The 14,153-nt window shown below is 53.7% G+C and overlaps 5 protein-coding genes across 5 annotated transcripts; 1 reads left to right on the top strand and 4 right to left on the bottom strand.

Annotated features, from left to right (window-relative positions):
- Positions 1–302: 302 nt before the first annotated feature.
- On the bottom strand, positions 303–1,805 carry LTS14_006181 (uncharacterized protein; the record flags this gene model as incomplete). Its single annotated transcript, XM_064838879.1, has 2 exons — positions 303–1,493; positions 1,563–1,805. 2 exons carry the CDS (start codon positions 1,803–1,805, stop codon positions 303–305), a joined length of 1,434 nt encoding a protein of 477 aa, XP_064693704.1.
- Positions 1,806–2,496: 691 nt separating this feature from the next.
- Positions 2,497–4,448, top strand: LTS14_006180 (uncharacterized protein; the record flags this gene model as incomplete). The annotated part of the gene is made up of 7 exons (XM_064838878.1): positions 2,497–2,607; positions 2,629–2,791; positions 2,843–3,062; positions 3,117–3,467; positions 3,603–3,718; positions 3,770–4,027; positions 4,081–4,448. The coding sequence occupies 7 exons, from the start codon at positions 2,497–2,499 to the stop codon at positions 4,446–4,448; spliced, it is 1,587 nt and encodes a 528-aa protein (XP_064693703.1).
- A 317-nt stretch (positions 4,449–4,765) lies between these two features.
- Positions 4,766–5,946, bottom strand: LTS14_006179 (uncharacterized protein; the record flags this gene model as incomplete). The annotated part of the gene is made up of 2 exons (XM_064838877.1): positions 4,766–5,715; positions 5,766–5,946. The coding sequence occupies 2 exons, from the start codon at positions 5,944–5,946 to the stop codon at positions 4,766–4,768; spliced, it is 1,131 nt and encodes a 376-aa protein (XP_064693702.1).
- A 22-nt stretch (positions 5,947–5,968) lies between these two features.
- Positions 5,969–6,397, bottom strand: LTS14_006178 (uncharacterized protein; the record flags this gene model as incomplete). Its single annotated transcript, XM_064838876.1, has 2 exons — positions 5,969–6,304; positions 6,353–6,397. 2 exons carry the CDS (start codon positions 6,395–6,397, stop codon positions 5,969–5,971), a joined length of 381 nt encoding a protein of 126 aa, XP_064693701.1.
- A 1,545-nt stretch (positions 6,398–7,942) lies between these two features.
- RPO21 (DNA-directed RNA polymerase II subunit RPB1) lies at positions 7,943–13,475 on the bottom strand (the record flags this gene model as incomplete). Its single annotated transcript, XM_064838875.1, has 3 exons — positions 7,943–12,979; positions 13,059–13,129; positions 13,190–13,475. The coding sequence occupies 3 exons, from the start codon at positions 13,473–13,475 to the stop codon at positions 7,943–7,945; spliced, it is 5,394 nt and encodes a 1,797-aa protein (XP_064693700.1).
- Between the last annotated feature and the right edge of the window lie 678 nt (positions 13,476–14,153).

Below are 14,153 nucleotides of genomic sequence, written 5' to 3'. Positions count from 1 at the left end.
TTTTAGGGAAACACCTGTTCAGAGTCAACTCGATCATGCTCCTATGGAGCGAAGGTCATGCTAACATAGACAGCAGCCTGCGACGGGCACGGAGGCCGAGATCAGTCTCGAGCTCCAAGTATGCCCATACTGGGTCACTGCCAGACTTTTACAGGCATACCGCTCACAACCTTGCAGTATTCATGACTGCTTTTTGAGACTGATATTCAGTGCAACAACCATTGGCAAGCAGTACGTACACATATTTCCACTGACAGACACACGCACAACGGCCTACTGATAACACGTCCCCTCAACAATGATCACCATCCACGCTTGCATTTGCCAGCATCCGCAGGCACCTTATTCGCCGCAACAGCCTTCTGGATTCCCGGGACCAAATGCTGAGTGAAATTGTACAAGCTGCTCGAGCCCGAAACATCCAACGCATTACCCGTATAGAACATACCACGATATCCTTGCAATGCATTCAGCTTGTCATAGAAGCCTGCCCTGATGGCATCTGCAGATACCAACTGTTTGAAGGGCGTGTGACTGGCGAAGGCTAGTATCTTTGGACTGGAAGTGTTGCCGGAGAGCGTACGGATATTCTGGGTTATCGCCGCCCGGACATCAGCCTCTGAGGTCGCGTGGGTCGCGCCGTAGAAAGCATAGAAGGTCGTGTTGATACGGGAGGGACCGATGTGGAAGGTATATGGCTCGATGGGAATGTTGTAAAGTGTATTGTTGGCGGCGTTCTCATATGAGTAGCCTGGCGCTAACCCAGTGTCGGTCACAAGGGTGGTGTACCAAGCGGTATAGTAGACTTCTTTGAAGATATCGTGCTCACGACTATCGAGATCGAAGGTGTTCAGGTTGTCTAGGATGATTGGCGCGCTATACAGGACTTGCGAGGCTATGAGCAGTTTTTTGGAAGATCCAGATTGGACAACGAGTTTCACACTTTTGTTCGAGCGCTGGGAGGCTACGACTTGGCTGTTAAGGAGAGCGCTTTTGCCGAGCTCTACTTGAGCCTTGCCGTACACCTCGGAGTTGTTTCGAGTCGCGACTTCGGGGATATATGGCGCTCCGCCAGGGATAGGAGCGGATGCAGCATTGGCGCCGAGCACGACATAGAGCGTCAGTTGATCGAGCAGGTTGTCCGTTGGTCCACTTATCGACCAGATCAAGAACGCGGCATCTTCGATATGGTACTTTTTAATGAAGTCTCGGAACGGCAGCAACAGGTCTTCCGGCACTGGAGATGGCAGATGCACACCAAGCGCGGGATCCGGGTAGTAGGCATTGGTGAAATTGGACCAGGTCAGGATGCTGTTCCCAGTCACGGGCGTAACGTTCTTGCCTATATTGAAGTCCTCTACGAGCTGTGCGACCCCAGCGAAGAGTGGGATGAAGGGTACGTTGAAGCGCTCGAAGAAAGCGCGGGTGATGCTGTCGTTGCTGTATCCTTGGACGCCATACTCAAGGGCGAGACCGGTTGCAGCGTCGTTGTACTATTCCCATCAGCGAATTGGCATCATTGGCGACCTGGCGGTAGCTGGATCGATGGGCAGACGACTTACTGTGTTGACGTGCCCGCCAAAGTTGCCCTGCTTCTCCACAACAGCGACACTTCGACCGGCATCTTTCAATGCAATGGCTCCATAAGTCCCAGAAGCGCCGCCACCAATGACGATGACATCACGAACCAGGACGTCGGCAGCAGCATATGAACAAGGGTCGAATTGAGACGCACTGTTGTTGGATGCTGATACAACGCCGGAGATAGCGAGCAGGCAAAAGGCCAACTCTGATGGTCCAAACATAATGAAAGACTATACAAGTTAGGTGCGAAAGATCACCAGAACGATCGTTGTGTGTGCAGGACAGGAAACCTCCCTACGAAATATACGTTCGAACCGTGCTATTGCAAAAGCCAAATATTTTCTTTTTGACCGACGCTCCCACAATCACGGGTGCGGATCCCGCAACTGCAAATGTATCACGCACCAATTTTGGCTATAACAAGACACCGGCATAATCACTTTCACCAAGCTTGAATGACTTGTCAGCCGCATGTCTTCGCCTCGCTTGACCGGGTTCCGAGGGCCGAGAATCTTGTCTAGCATGATCATGATCCGTCTGTAGGTTCGGCTGGCCGTGGCCTGCGATGACACATTCCTCAGGCCGTCGAACAGCGTTGTTCCGTTCGGAAGGATGGTGATTAACTCTGTTACCTGCGGACTAGCATCGCGCACAAGATCTCCGCTCAGCCACTGGTTTCGAATCGATCACAAAGGGTCCAGCTCGAACTGCACATACGTTTCCAGAAGCATGCCGCGATTGCATACTTCATGTCTGGCTAGGCAGTCGGTTCAGTCCTCTTCGACCGAGTCACCGACAGACCTCACACGAGATCGCCCAGTCGAACCTGGGTCGAAAGAAACTCTACGTGGTGATAATCACCCAGTCGTCGCGAAGGATGACTATCCTCATGGACTGAGGCTTGTGTTCACCATGGCTTCGGTCGGAACAAGTGTCGTACTTGGCGGGCTCGACGGCACAATAGTATCCACAGCAATTCCATCTATCGTTGACGATTTCCATGCCCTAGGCTCCATAGGCTGGGTAAATATTGATTGCAAATAGAGATCAAGGCGCAGTGCTCATGTTGACTGGACACAGTTCGGATCCGTCTACTTTCTGACCGGAGCTTCGAATATCGTCTGGGGCAAGGTCTATCGCTATTACCCTATCAAGGTCGACTTCCTGGGCGCGATTGCACTTTTCGAGCTGGGCAGTCTCATCTGCGGTAAGGTCGCGGATTCTATCTCGGAGTCATATCATCACTGACTGCAGTCAGCAACCTCGCCGAACGCTACGGCGCTGATCGTCGGACGGGCCATCGCAGGCGTCGGTGCTGCGGGACTCCAAGCGGGCGGCAACATCATCATCGGCTTCGCTGCTTCGCCTAAGAGACGCCCAATCTTCCTAGGTATGCTGGGCGCTTGCTACACGATATCGTCTGCTCTTGGACCAATCATAGGTGGCGCTCTGACTTCGAAGACGACCTGGCGTTGGTGGTCAGTGTGATCACCACCCTCTTTCGCAGACCCACACCCACTAATTGGAAACAGTTTCTGGATCAATCTACCCATTGGTGGTCTTGCATTTGCAGCCGTGTTTCTTGGCTATCGCACTCCTGAGAAATCTCGATCCTCGATACCAGCGTCAGAGAAGCTGAGGCACCTGAATCCATTGACCTATGTACTTTGGTGTGCGGCACTTATATGCTACCTGCTAGCACTACAATATGGTGGGCAGACCAAGAGCTGGAGTGACCCAACAGTCATCGGCGTCTTGGTTGGCTTCGTCTTACTTCTCGGGGCTGGCGTAGCCTGGGACCAATGGTGTGGCGACAACGCCTTGCTCCAACGACGCCTTTTGAGGATTCGAGCTATAGCTGCTGCTGCTCCATTCGTCTTCTTGTAAGTGCACACCGCTCGAAACGTTCTGCCAGCCTGCCAAGACTAGCTCAGCTCTGAGCTAGTACAGCAGCTTGCAACTGCTTGAATAGGATGGAGAACAGAGAGTTCGATAAGCTGATTGGGCGTGGCTACCAGTCTCACAGGCAATTACTCGATCATGATCTACTTCATACCACTATATTTTCAGAGCGTTACGGGAGCCTCTGCGATTAACAGTGGTATCCGGACGCTTGCTCTTGTGCTTCCTTTATGTCAGTTGCAGGTTCTTTTCCCTGTAGAAGCCCTCCGCTAACATTGACCAGCCATATTTGCACTTGTCGCTGGTGGTATTATCAAGAAGACAGGATACTACAAGCCACTTCTCATGTTAGGTTCTGGCATGACCGCCCTCGCAGCAGGCCTGATCTACACATGGGATGTGCACACGTCGATAGGCTGCTGGATCGGTTACCAAATTCTCCTCGGGGCAGGCATGGGTCTGTCCGGCCAAGGATCTATCATTGCGGCGCAAGCTGCCGTGCACTACAGCGATATTGCGACAGCGACTGCCACAGTGCTGTGTATGTTCCTCTCTGCTAAAATGGAAAGTGGGTTGCGTTGACAATGGTCATAGTCTTCCAAACTATCAGCGGCGCCTTCTTTATCTCGGCAGCGAACAGCGTCTTCGCAAACCAGCTCAAAAGAGCGATTGCAAGTCGCGCCCCAGGTGTGGATTCCAGCATCCTCTTCGGCGAAGGAGGTGCGGCGAATCTTGGCGAGCTGTTCTCTAATCAAGATCTGGACAACGTACTTGCTGCATATCTGCAAGCACTACGTAGCGCGTATGCTCTGGCCCTTGCATCTGGCGGATTGGCATTTCTGTTCAGCTTCGCCGCCGAGTGGAAGAAAGTCAACATGGATGCGATTGGAAAAGATGGTGATGACGCGAAGGCTGTCGAGACTGTAGCGACAGATGACGAACGTGTTGACAAGGATGGCTAGCACAGACCTGTGCAGCGCAAAACCCTATGCGACTGCACTCTCGATGTACCTCATTTTGATCCTCCAACGCATCATCGTGCTATATCAGCGACCTAACACCTACCATGATCAGCTTGTATGAACTCACCAGAGAACGTGATGCTGAACAATTTTCTCATCCCGCTGCAGCAGTGCTATCGCACTTATCAAACTACGAGAACGCAAGGATCCCGGATCACGATGGCGGGTCTGAAAGTACTTAGTGCCTTGCCCTGTAGACCCGACTGCTCACCATAACGTGCTCTGAAGTCGAATCTCCTAGCATACGAGGGTACTTCTCACGTTCGCTTCACCTGCGTTAATGTACACAGCAACGGCGGCTTCTGCCAGAACCCTTGCAAACGCTGCGACTTCAGCCAGTTCATCTGACCAGACTGCAACCGCACATCGAAGCGCCACAGCAGTCTACTCAACGTCAAACGGATCTCAGCTCGAGCAAGGTTCTTTCCAAGGCAGTTCCGAGGACCGAAGGAGAACGGCTGGACACATTCTCGTCGGTCGTTCTGGAAAGGCGGTGATGTGCGCATGGCAGCGAGCCATCGCTCCGGCAAGAATTGCTCCGGCTGGTGGAAGTTGTCAGGGTGTCGATATGTGGAGTAGTGGTGAACGCCAACAGTCATGTCTGCGGGTACCGAGATGTCGTCGATCGTTTCACCACCTACTGGCGTACGTCGTGGCATGGTGATCGCCACTGGCGGATAGAGGCGAAGCGACTCAGAAATCACGGCATCCATATACGACAGATCATGCGACTTCAGTATGGTGATGTCTTCTTCGGAGTCATAAGCACCTCTGATCTCTTCCACAAGTCGGTTGTAGCATGCGGGGTTGGTCAAGAGCAGGAAGATGATACCGCATAACGCGGTTGCTGAGGACTCTGATCCGGCAATGTTGAGCGATAAGGCATTGACATGGATCTCTTGCGGCGACATGCCTTTTTCGTCGTTGGCGGCCATGATATAATGCATGAAATCTTTGCGAGTGGTCTCGCGCTGCATTCGTCGACCGACAGCCATCATGGCACGCTTGACGTTCTCCATACGTTTGCCGACTGATTTCTTGGACACCACGTACCGGCGAAGACCATCAAGATGCCAGTACTTGTACATCTGGGTGTAGGTAAGTTCGGTGGCCATACCCTGAATGGCACGGACGAACGGATCGTATTCGCCTTTGTCCAAGCAGCCGAAGTTCTCACCGAAGCACATATCCCCTACTAGGTCGAAGGCTATGTCACGGGTTAGCCTGACATAAAGAAGTGAAAGACGGCACACATACTCAGGAAATTGAGCCATGACACCAAGTCAACGTTACCAGAGGGCGACCGGCTTTCCAGCTGTTCAATTAGTTTGCTGATATGCATCTGTATCAGGCTTTCCTGCTCCCGCAATGCTTTCTCGGAGAAGGCATGAGATAGCAGCCTTCGTTGTCGATTATGGGTCTCGCGATCCGCCACCATTATATCTGTTGGCCATCAGCCTTCACACATTGCCTCTGCCTCGGACTCGAAAGGACGCACTCTGCACGCCCGTGGGCGTGAGCAACGAGAAGATAGGATCCTTGGACATCTCCGCCGACCGTTGCCCGTAGATCGTTCTCCAGGCTGTTTCTGTCGTGAAGGAAAGCTCGTTCGGCGCAATTCGCACGGCATGACCGTATTTCTTGTGGAGCTCGAGTAGCTTGTACTGCAGCATGCCGCGATGCTGGTACCAACACCAGGGAAGTCTGCTTGCGGCCCATAGTTTTGGGCCGGCGCAGGATCGTAAGGGGTGTAGATAGACGTTATAGAATAGGTTGGAAAGGCAAGCGATGATGCCCTGCTGAGTTATCAGACTGAAGGTCGTTATGGTTAGGTTTGTACTTACCACTAGTGGAACGAGCAATAGGAAACCGGCATAATATCCAGGCATGTTGGGTGGTAAGTTGACTTTGCAGAGTACGACATACGACAATGAGGTTTCCCGAGATGTCAGTCAATTTTGACCAAGTACTGTCAGGATGAAAACTGTATGATTAGTCCATAAAACTCCTGTTGGCGTTTTCATCTGGCTCGCGGCAGTTCTGGCAGATGCGAGTCCTCTAGTCTTGAGCCGGTTTCAAAGGAAACCGGGAGGCTTCTTAGCAGATGTGACGGACGTCGGAGGCCGGGTGAGCGCACGTCGTCCATCACCAGCCTCTCACCATGAATCAGTCTCGCACCAGTGTCCAGGCTGACGAAAGTGGGACAGGCAATGATCCCTTCACGTTCCACGCCATCCCAAAGCATATTGATCTCGTTGCCTCGTTGCGGAATTGCTCTCGAACATAATCGACGTCCTAGCTCCAGGCATATGTGTGATGGTAAATGCTGTGTCACCGCTTCAGCATTCATCATGTAATTTTGCCCACGACGATGCCCTAGACCTTCACCAGTCCTTGTAGTCCACGTAGCCCAGCCCGGAAAATAAAACGATCTCTGCATTCTCCAACTCTACGGCCAGCTCAGAAAGAGGAATGATAAATCACCTGTGACGTGCGTCGATGTGTCTGTTGTAGCCTTGAAAGCTATTAACATCCGCACCATCGAGTCAAGAACCAGAACAAACGCAGTATGAATAATGCGAATAGAAGTGTACCGTGTGCAGTGCACGCAAAATCATGAGTGATTTCCACTTTCTTTTGCGGACCTCATACTAATCTCATACTGCTCGGTCTTGCATCTACCCGCGACGGAAAGACAAGCAAGCTGACCCGTCTCAACTCGTCTGGTGATACTCTTCTGGGTATCACCAATCCGCCACATCTTCACAATCTGGCCAAGACGAAGACGACCACCCTCCCACCTCCAGCCACCGCCCAATTTCTTTCGCCTGAAAACACACAGAGCAAAACCGCCCGCTCTCCTTTCCCTTCTCCTTCCTCACCCTCCTGCTCCTACCTCCACCATCAACCAACGCAAACAATCTATACCAAACCACTTTAACCCGCCTCCCATCTCTTCTCTTGACTCGCGCAGCAGCGTACACACGCGCGCGCATCGAACTTGTATATCGAGCAACAACCAGACCCATCAAACGCCACGCCAACCCAATGCTTCCATCCTCGCGCACGAAAACCCACGCTAATGCCCAAGCAAAACCTTCCTCTCAACAAGCAAGTAAGCAAGCAAGCAAACAACCCTCTTTTTTCTCATTGGCGTGATGAAGTTGCAGTTCGCAGAAAACTCCAAGCAAGAACAAGAACAATACTATACAATACCGAATCAACAATCGCATCAAGAAGTACTTCCGTCCCGTAAGGCGCCCAGGAACCGTGAAGCAGATGTGTACATCAAGCCGTAAAAGAACAGCTAACGTGAGCTCAGCAAAGAGAACGTTCGTGCTTGTCCGGTTCGGCGAGATCGTTAATGATCATCTCTCGGTGAACTAAGGTCACGGGTCAGCTGTGTATCACGACTGCCTTGCATGAAGCGGGACCTACTTAGGCGAATACTGAGGACTAGTAGGACTGAACTCCGTAGTAGTCGCGCCATTCCCATTCCCGTTCCTATCATCCCTAGGGCTGGTAGGGGAGTAAGAATTATGCGCCGGGCTGGTAGGGCTGTAGACGGGACTGGTAGGGGAGTAGCTCGGGCTAGTCGGGCTCGTGCTCTGGCTCATACCACCCGCACCTGCTCCGCCGCCGCCGTACTTAGGGCTGGTGGGCGAGTATTGGGGTGATGTGGGCGAGTAAGCCGGGGAAGTAGGCGAGTATTGTGGGGAGGTGGGGGAGTACTTCGGGCTTGTGGCGGAGCCGGGAGCTAGACGGCCGCCGCCGTGACCGGCGGGGGAGGTAGGGGAGTAGGTTGGCGAGGTTGGGGAGTAGGAGGGTGAGGTGGGTGAGTATGAGGGTGAAGTAGGCGAGTATGAAGGCGAGGTGGGCGAGACCTTGTTGCCGCCGCCATACGCCGGGGAGGTGGGCGAGTAAGTGGGCGATGTAGGCGTGTAGGCCGGACTGGCCGGCGAGAACCTCGGGCTCGTGACCTGGTAGGCTGGTGACGTAATGCCGTCGAAACCAGGAGAGGTGGGCGAGTAGCCCGCTGGCGAAGTAGGCGAGTACCCATATCCCGGGCTGGTCGGGCTCATGCCGCTGCTGAAAGGACTCGTTGGAGCATAACCAGGGGACATGCCACCAGAGTAAGGACTCGCCCCACCAAACCCACCACCACCATAGTTCGTCAGCCCCCCCGAACCACCATCCGCCTGCCCCGCATCGATAATAGGCGAGAACGAAGCGCTATAATCCGGTCCACCAGCCCCATTCGCATACCCACCCTCAGCAAGCGGCGACCCAGTATCATAAGGCGTAGCAGCACCATCCATCGGATTCCCCGCCGCCGCCATCGAAACGCCCATCGGCCTAACAGCGGAAACAACCGTCTTCAACATCTCCTGATCAAGCAGAATATCAAACTCGCCCGTCCCACTCGGCGCAAGCTGACCCAAGATAATATTCTCCGAAACACCCCTACAGTCATCCAACTCACCACTCGAAGCGGCCTCGAACAGAATCTCCACCGTTTCCTCAAAGGAACACCGCATCAGCGCACCGGTATCCGAGCGATTGATGCCGTGTCTCGTGACCGCCATGAGCGTGCCGCGGGCACACATGACGTCGCATAAGATGGCCATATGTCTGTAATTGACATAACTGCCATCACCAGTCAACACAGCCGCCAACTCCCTGAGCAGCGCCGCACGCGTGGCTTCAATCCCAAAGACCTTAAAGATTTCGCCAAAATGATTGCAAGTCGTGCGATGCGGATCCACGCCCTCCACAGCCAGCGTCTTGCGGAGATTGAACCCATCGGTATCGAGGTACCACTCCTTGCAATTCTCATCCGCTCGGCTGGCGACAATGGACCCGTCAGGCTTGATATAATGATTCGTCTCGCTGCTGACGAAAGCCTTACGGACACCCGGGACGCCGCGAAGGGAGACCTTGTCCAGCATGAAATTCTCGAACCGCTTGAGCGTGTCCTCCGGCGGATCATTCTCCTCCTCGTCATCCTTGCTATCCTGGTTAACCAACCGGATACGAACAACCTGCTCATCAGCATTATCATCCGAGAAAATGACGGCGATGGAGCCCGGGAACTCAGCCTTGATAGCAGCCGCGACGTCCGAGACACTGAGGCCCTTGTCCAGAAGTTGTCGGCGACCCAAAACCACACGCAACATCCATTTGCTCTGCGCATCGCTCGTGTCAATATCCTCAGGGATAATAAAATAACTCTCCACCATATCCTTATCAGCCTCGATAACCGTACTCTGAATCTCCGGATCAAAGTAAATCTCCGTCTCCTCCGTCACGCTCCTAAGCGAAGTATACTCGATATCACTGCGCAAATTCTTGCAAGACTCCTGGCTCGACTTGGCCCCCTCGAGCTGATACACCTTCATCTGCGGCGTCTTGAGATTCTCGGCCACGTTCAGAATCTCCTTCAGACGCGGCACACCCTTGGTGGTCGTCTTGGCGGTCACACCAGCCAGATGGAAGGTGTTGAGCGTCATCTGCGTGGCCGGTTCGCCAATGGACTGCGCGGCAAGCACACCGACCATCTCGCCCGGACTAGCCAAAGCGCGAGAGAAGCGGCTCTCGAGATCTCCCAGGATGTTGTCAAAAGCGTCCTTGGTCAATGAATCATCCTTCGTGATGCGCTTGAACGCCAATCGCGACCGAAAGTTGGCCTTGCACAATAGGGTAGCGTTGAGATCAGCCTCCAACGACAGCGGATCATCACCTCGCACAATAATCAGGCGATCCATCATCTCCTTGACCTTAGGAATAGCATACTTCGGATCCAAATTACTCCTCGCCCCATCCTTGATCTTGAACTTATCCTTGGCATTCCGAATCATCCGATCAATATTGAGCGGAAGCTGCTTGCTCTGATCCTCGCCCTCGTTCGGATCCAGCCCCTTGCGCACCTTCTCGCGATCATTCAAAATCCGCTCGAACTCCTGATCGAACAGATCCTGGACGTCGACATCGCCGCGAATCTCATCCGCCATCTCCAGCATCTCACTCGTGAGCATCAAGTCCTTCGAAGTAGCGCTGATGACATCAAGCTTGTACTGCTTCTCAAACTGCGCATCACTAGCCTTGATGATGTCGAGGGATTGGGGTTCGATGAACATGGCGTCCAGACCATCCTCGCCGTAGACGAACTGCACGATATCGCCCAGCGAATTGCGCACAGTACCGTCGTACTTGACCATGACTTCTTCCAAAGCCTTGACCAAACGACGCTGGATATATCCCGTCTCGGCAGTCTTGACAGCGGTATCGATCAGACCCTCACGACCACCCATGGCATGGAAAAAGAATTCCTGAGGCGTGAGACCACGAAGGTAGGAGTTCTCGACGAAACCCCTCGAGGCGGGAGAATAGTCGTCCTTGGGGAAATGCGGCAGAGTCCTGTACTTGAAGCCGAAAGGTAGACGCTTGCCTTCCAAAGACTGCTGGCCGACGGCACCAGTCATCTGTGAGACGTTGGTCGACGAACCCTTGGATCCAGACTGCACCATAACGCCGACATTGTTGCAGCCCTTCATGCCATTGAAAGCAATATCACCCGCGTAATTACGAGCATTATCGAGGAAAGCCTTCGCCTTCGACTCGAATGTCTCGCGGATCGTCATACCAGGCAAAGTCTCCAGATTATTGTTCTCAACATCCTGCACGAGCTCGACCAGCTGCGCCTTCTCCTTATTGACAGCCGCTTCGATATCAGCGGCCATCTCAGGTCCAGGAACGGTGTCGCCAATACCGACGCTGAAGCCGTTGTGTAGAAGCCAGTAGCAGACAATACGCTGCGCAGCGTTGAAGAAGTCCACAGCAGCGCGAGGGCCATCCTTCTCGTTATCGTTGAAGATGTAGTGCACCACACCACCTTGCGAAGCACCGACAATCTTCTTGACCATGCGACCCAAGACGAGTTCACCGTTCTGCACAAGCAGTCCAGTCTTCTCAAGGTATGGAATGTTCGCGGTCGCCTTTTCGCCCTTCTCGGTTCGCAACAGGTTCAGACCTGCGGGCAGAGCCATGGAGACAAGCTGCTTTCCAGTCCACATCGGCTTCGGCTTGTAGATGGCCGGAGCAGGTACAACGCCGTCCCAGTTCGGAACCCACATCAGCATGTTCATAACCTGATTGTAATCGACGAAAACATCGCGCTTCGTCATCATGTAGATACCAGCCATGGTATCCTGCACAATACCCATGAGAGGGCCGTTCTTCTGCGGCGAGACAATGTTCTTGGGAACAGCACACAATTCCATGACCTCAGCTCGAGTCTCATGGCTCTGAGGAACGTGCAAGTTCATTTCATCGCCGTCGAAATCGGCGTTGTATGGTGATGTGACCGATAAGTTTAGTCGGAAGGTGGAGTAGGGCATGACCTTGACTCTGTGACCCATCATGGACTCCTTGTGCAGCGAAGGCTGTCGGTTGAAGATGATGTAGTCGCCATCGACGATGTGGCGCTCGACTTTCCAGCCGTACTGCAGTTGAACCTCATTCTTTGATCGCCTCAAGTCGATACGGTCACCCTCCGTGCGCAGAACGTAGCGTGCACCAGGATGCTCGTTTGGTCCATTACGGACCAGCTGCTGAAGCTTGTGGATGTTGTAGGCATTGACCGTCTCTGGGAAAGTCAGAGTCCTCGCAATAGAACGTGGTACGCCGACTTGATCGAGATCGAGATTGGGATCGCCAGTGATGACAGTACGAGCTGAGAAGTCGACACGCTTGCCCATCAAGTTGCCACGAAGACGACCCTCCTTGGACTTCAGACGGGCACGAATACTCTTGACAGGTCGGCCAGTCTTCTGCACAGCCTTCGGCACGCCAGCAATGTCATTGTCCATGTAAGTCGCAACGTGGAACTGAAGTAACTGCACAAACTCTTCCGTGACGTGGGGTGGCGAACCCTCTTGCTCGCAACGACGAACGTTGGAATTGGCGCGGATGATGTCTGAAAGCTTAAAGGTCAAGTCATCCTCAGATCTTGTACCAGAAGGTGTGCCATCGACAGAGATCGAAGGACGAACCGCTGGTGGCGGCACAGGCAGGACGGTGAGGATCATCCACTCTGGCCGAGCGTAATCGGCGTTCAAGCCTAGGCGGGCCAGGTCCACATCCGTGATGTTGCGGAAGACGTTCAACGCATACTGCGGCGTGATCTGGAACTTCTCGTCCTGCTTCTGACCGCCTTCGTCCTCATCACCTTTGGCGGCTTTGTTAGTGCCGTTGAGGCGAAGCTGCTCTTTGCGAATGACCGGCTGTGCGTTTCCGCAACCGCCGTGGCCTTGAGTCTTGAGAGCCTTCTTCGGGTCGGGACCGTAACCGCCGTCATCTTCAGGTGGAGCATCGGGCTCGCACACGTTGATGGCCTTGCAGATACGATGGACGGCCTCGAAGCGGCGTTTCGGATCGCGGAGACGAATGGCTTGCGCAAATTGTATGTTGCGCTGAGAATGAAAAGTGTAAGCAGTGAGAATGACAAGGGAAGACATCTTACCTGATGCAAGAAAGAATGCAGAAACTTACCTCATCTGTCTTGACCTTGCCACAGTTGTGGCAGACCGACTCCAAAATCTTCTTGATCTTGGTGATGAAACCTAGTCACGTGATATTAGCATCGTACCACAAAAGTGATATATTGCATGCACTTCACATACCGACGTGGAAAACGGGCCGCGAGAGCTCGATGTGACCAAAGTGACCAGGACAGTTCTCCGGCACCTCTTTGCACGTCGCGCACTGCGTCCCACGATCGATCGAGCCGAGTTTCGGGTCGTTCAGGCCTTTTTCACGCGGCCGCATGCGCTGCTCATCCATCGTCTCCGGGTACTCGATGTGACAGACGCTCATATTCTTGACCTCCTCGGGCGAGAACAAGCCGAATTGGATCTCCTGCACGGTCTTGAGCGGGGCCTCGGAGTGAGGGAATTGGTAGTTGGACATTTTGCCTGCTGGGCGAGTATGCGCTGCCGCAGTGTGCAAATGTGAGTCGTGTGGCTTCTTCGCCTGTCGTCACGTCCCACTATCTCTGTCGTTCGCGTTTTGGCGCGTTCTGTCGCTGCCTTCGCTCTTGACCTCACTTCCGCCACCTCACTACCCCTAACAACCGCGCGACCTGTCGAGGCCCGCCGCCACCTCAAACACCGCCCTGCCTTGTCTCTCACTCGCGTCGCTCACTATGATGACTATGATATGTCGATCTATTCTAGTATTTGATGGCGCGCCGATGCGCTAGTGGTGATATGGAGATGCGCGTGGTGGGTGATGGTCGTTCGTGGCGTGTGGCCGTGGCGCACCTGTCGCGCACGCTGGAAAGCAGCAAAAAGAGCCGTGGGTGTCTTCCCGATCCTGTATGTATCGGTACTGGTCGGTATCGCGAGTAGCCGGTCGATGTCGATGGTGTTGGCGGATGTGTCGAGGGGATGTCTGTGGGTGCGATGGCCGCCTGGAGAACTAACTTCTTGAGCCGAACAAGGACCGCCCGCTCAATGCGGTTTAGCGCGGTGTAAGTCAGTCGGGCGAAACGGTCAGCCGCAGAGCCTCACACGCGCACGCGAGCCATTATTCCACCTCAAGATTCACATGTGCCCATCGCATGGCAGTGAAGAAGTAGAGGTGTGA

Source organism: Recurvomyces mirabilis, assembly GCF_035927965.1.
Source record: "Recurvomyces mirabilis strain CCFEE 5264 chromosome Unknown scaffold_15, whole genome shotgun sequence".
Taxonomy (NCBI): Eukaryota; Fungi; Ascomycota; class Dothideomycetes; order Mycosphaerellales; family Teratosphaeriaceae; genus Recurvomyces; species Recurvomyces mirabilis.
This window is presented reverse-complemented; position numbering and strand designations above follow the sequence as displayed.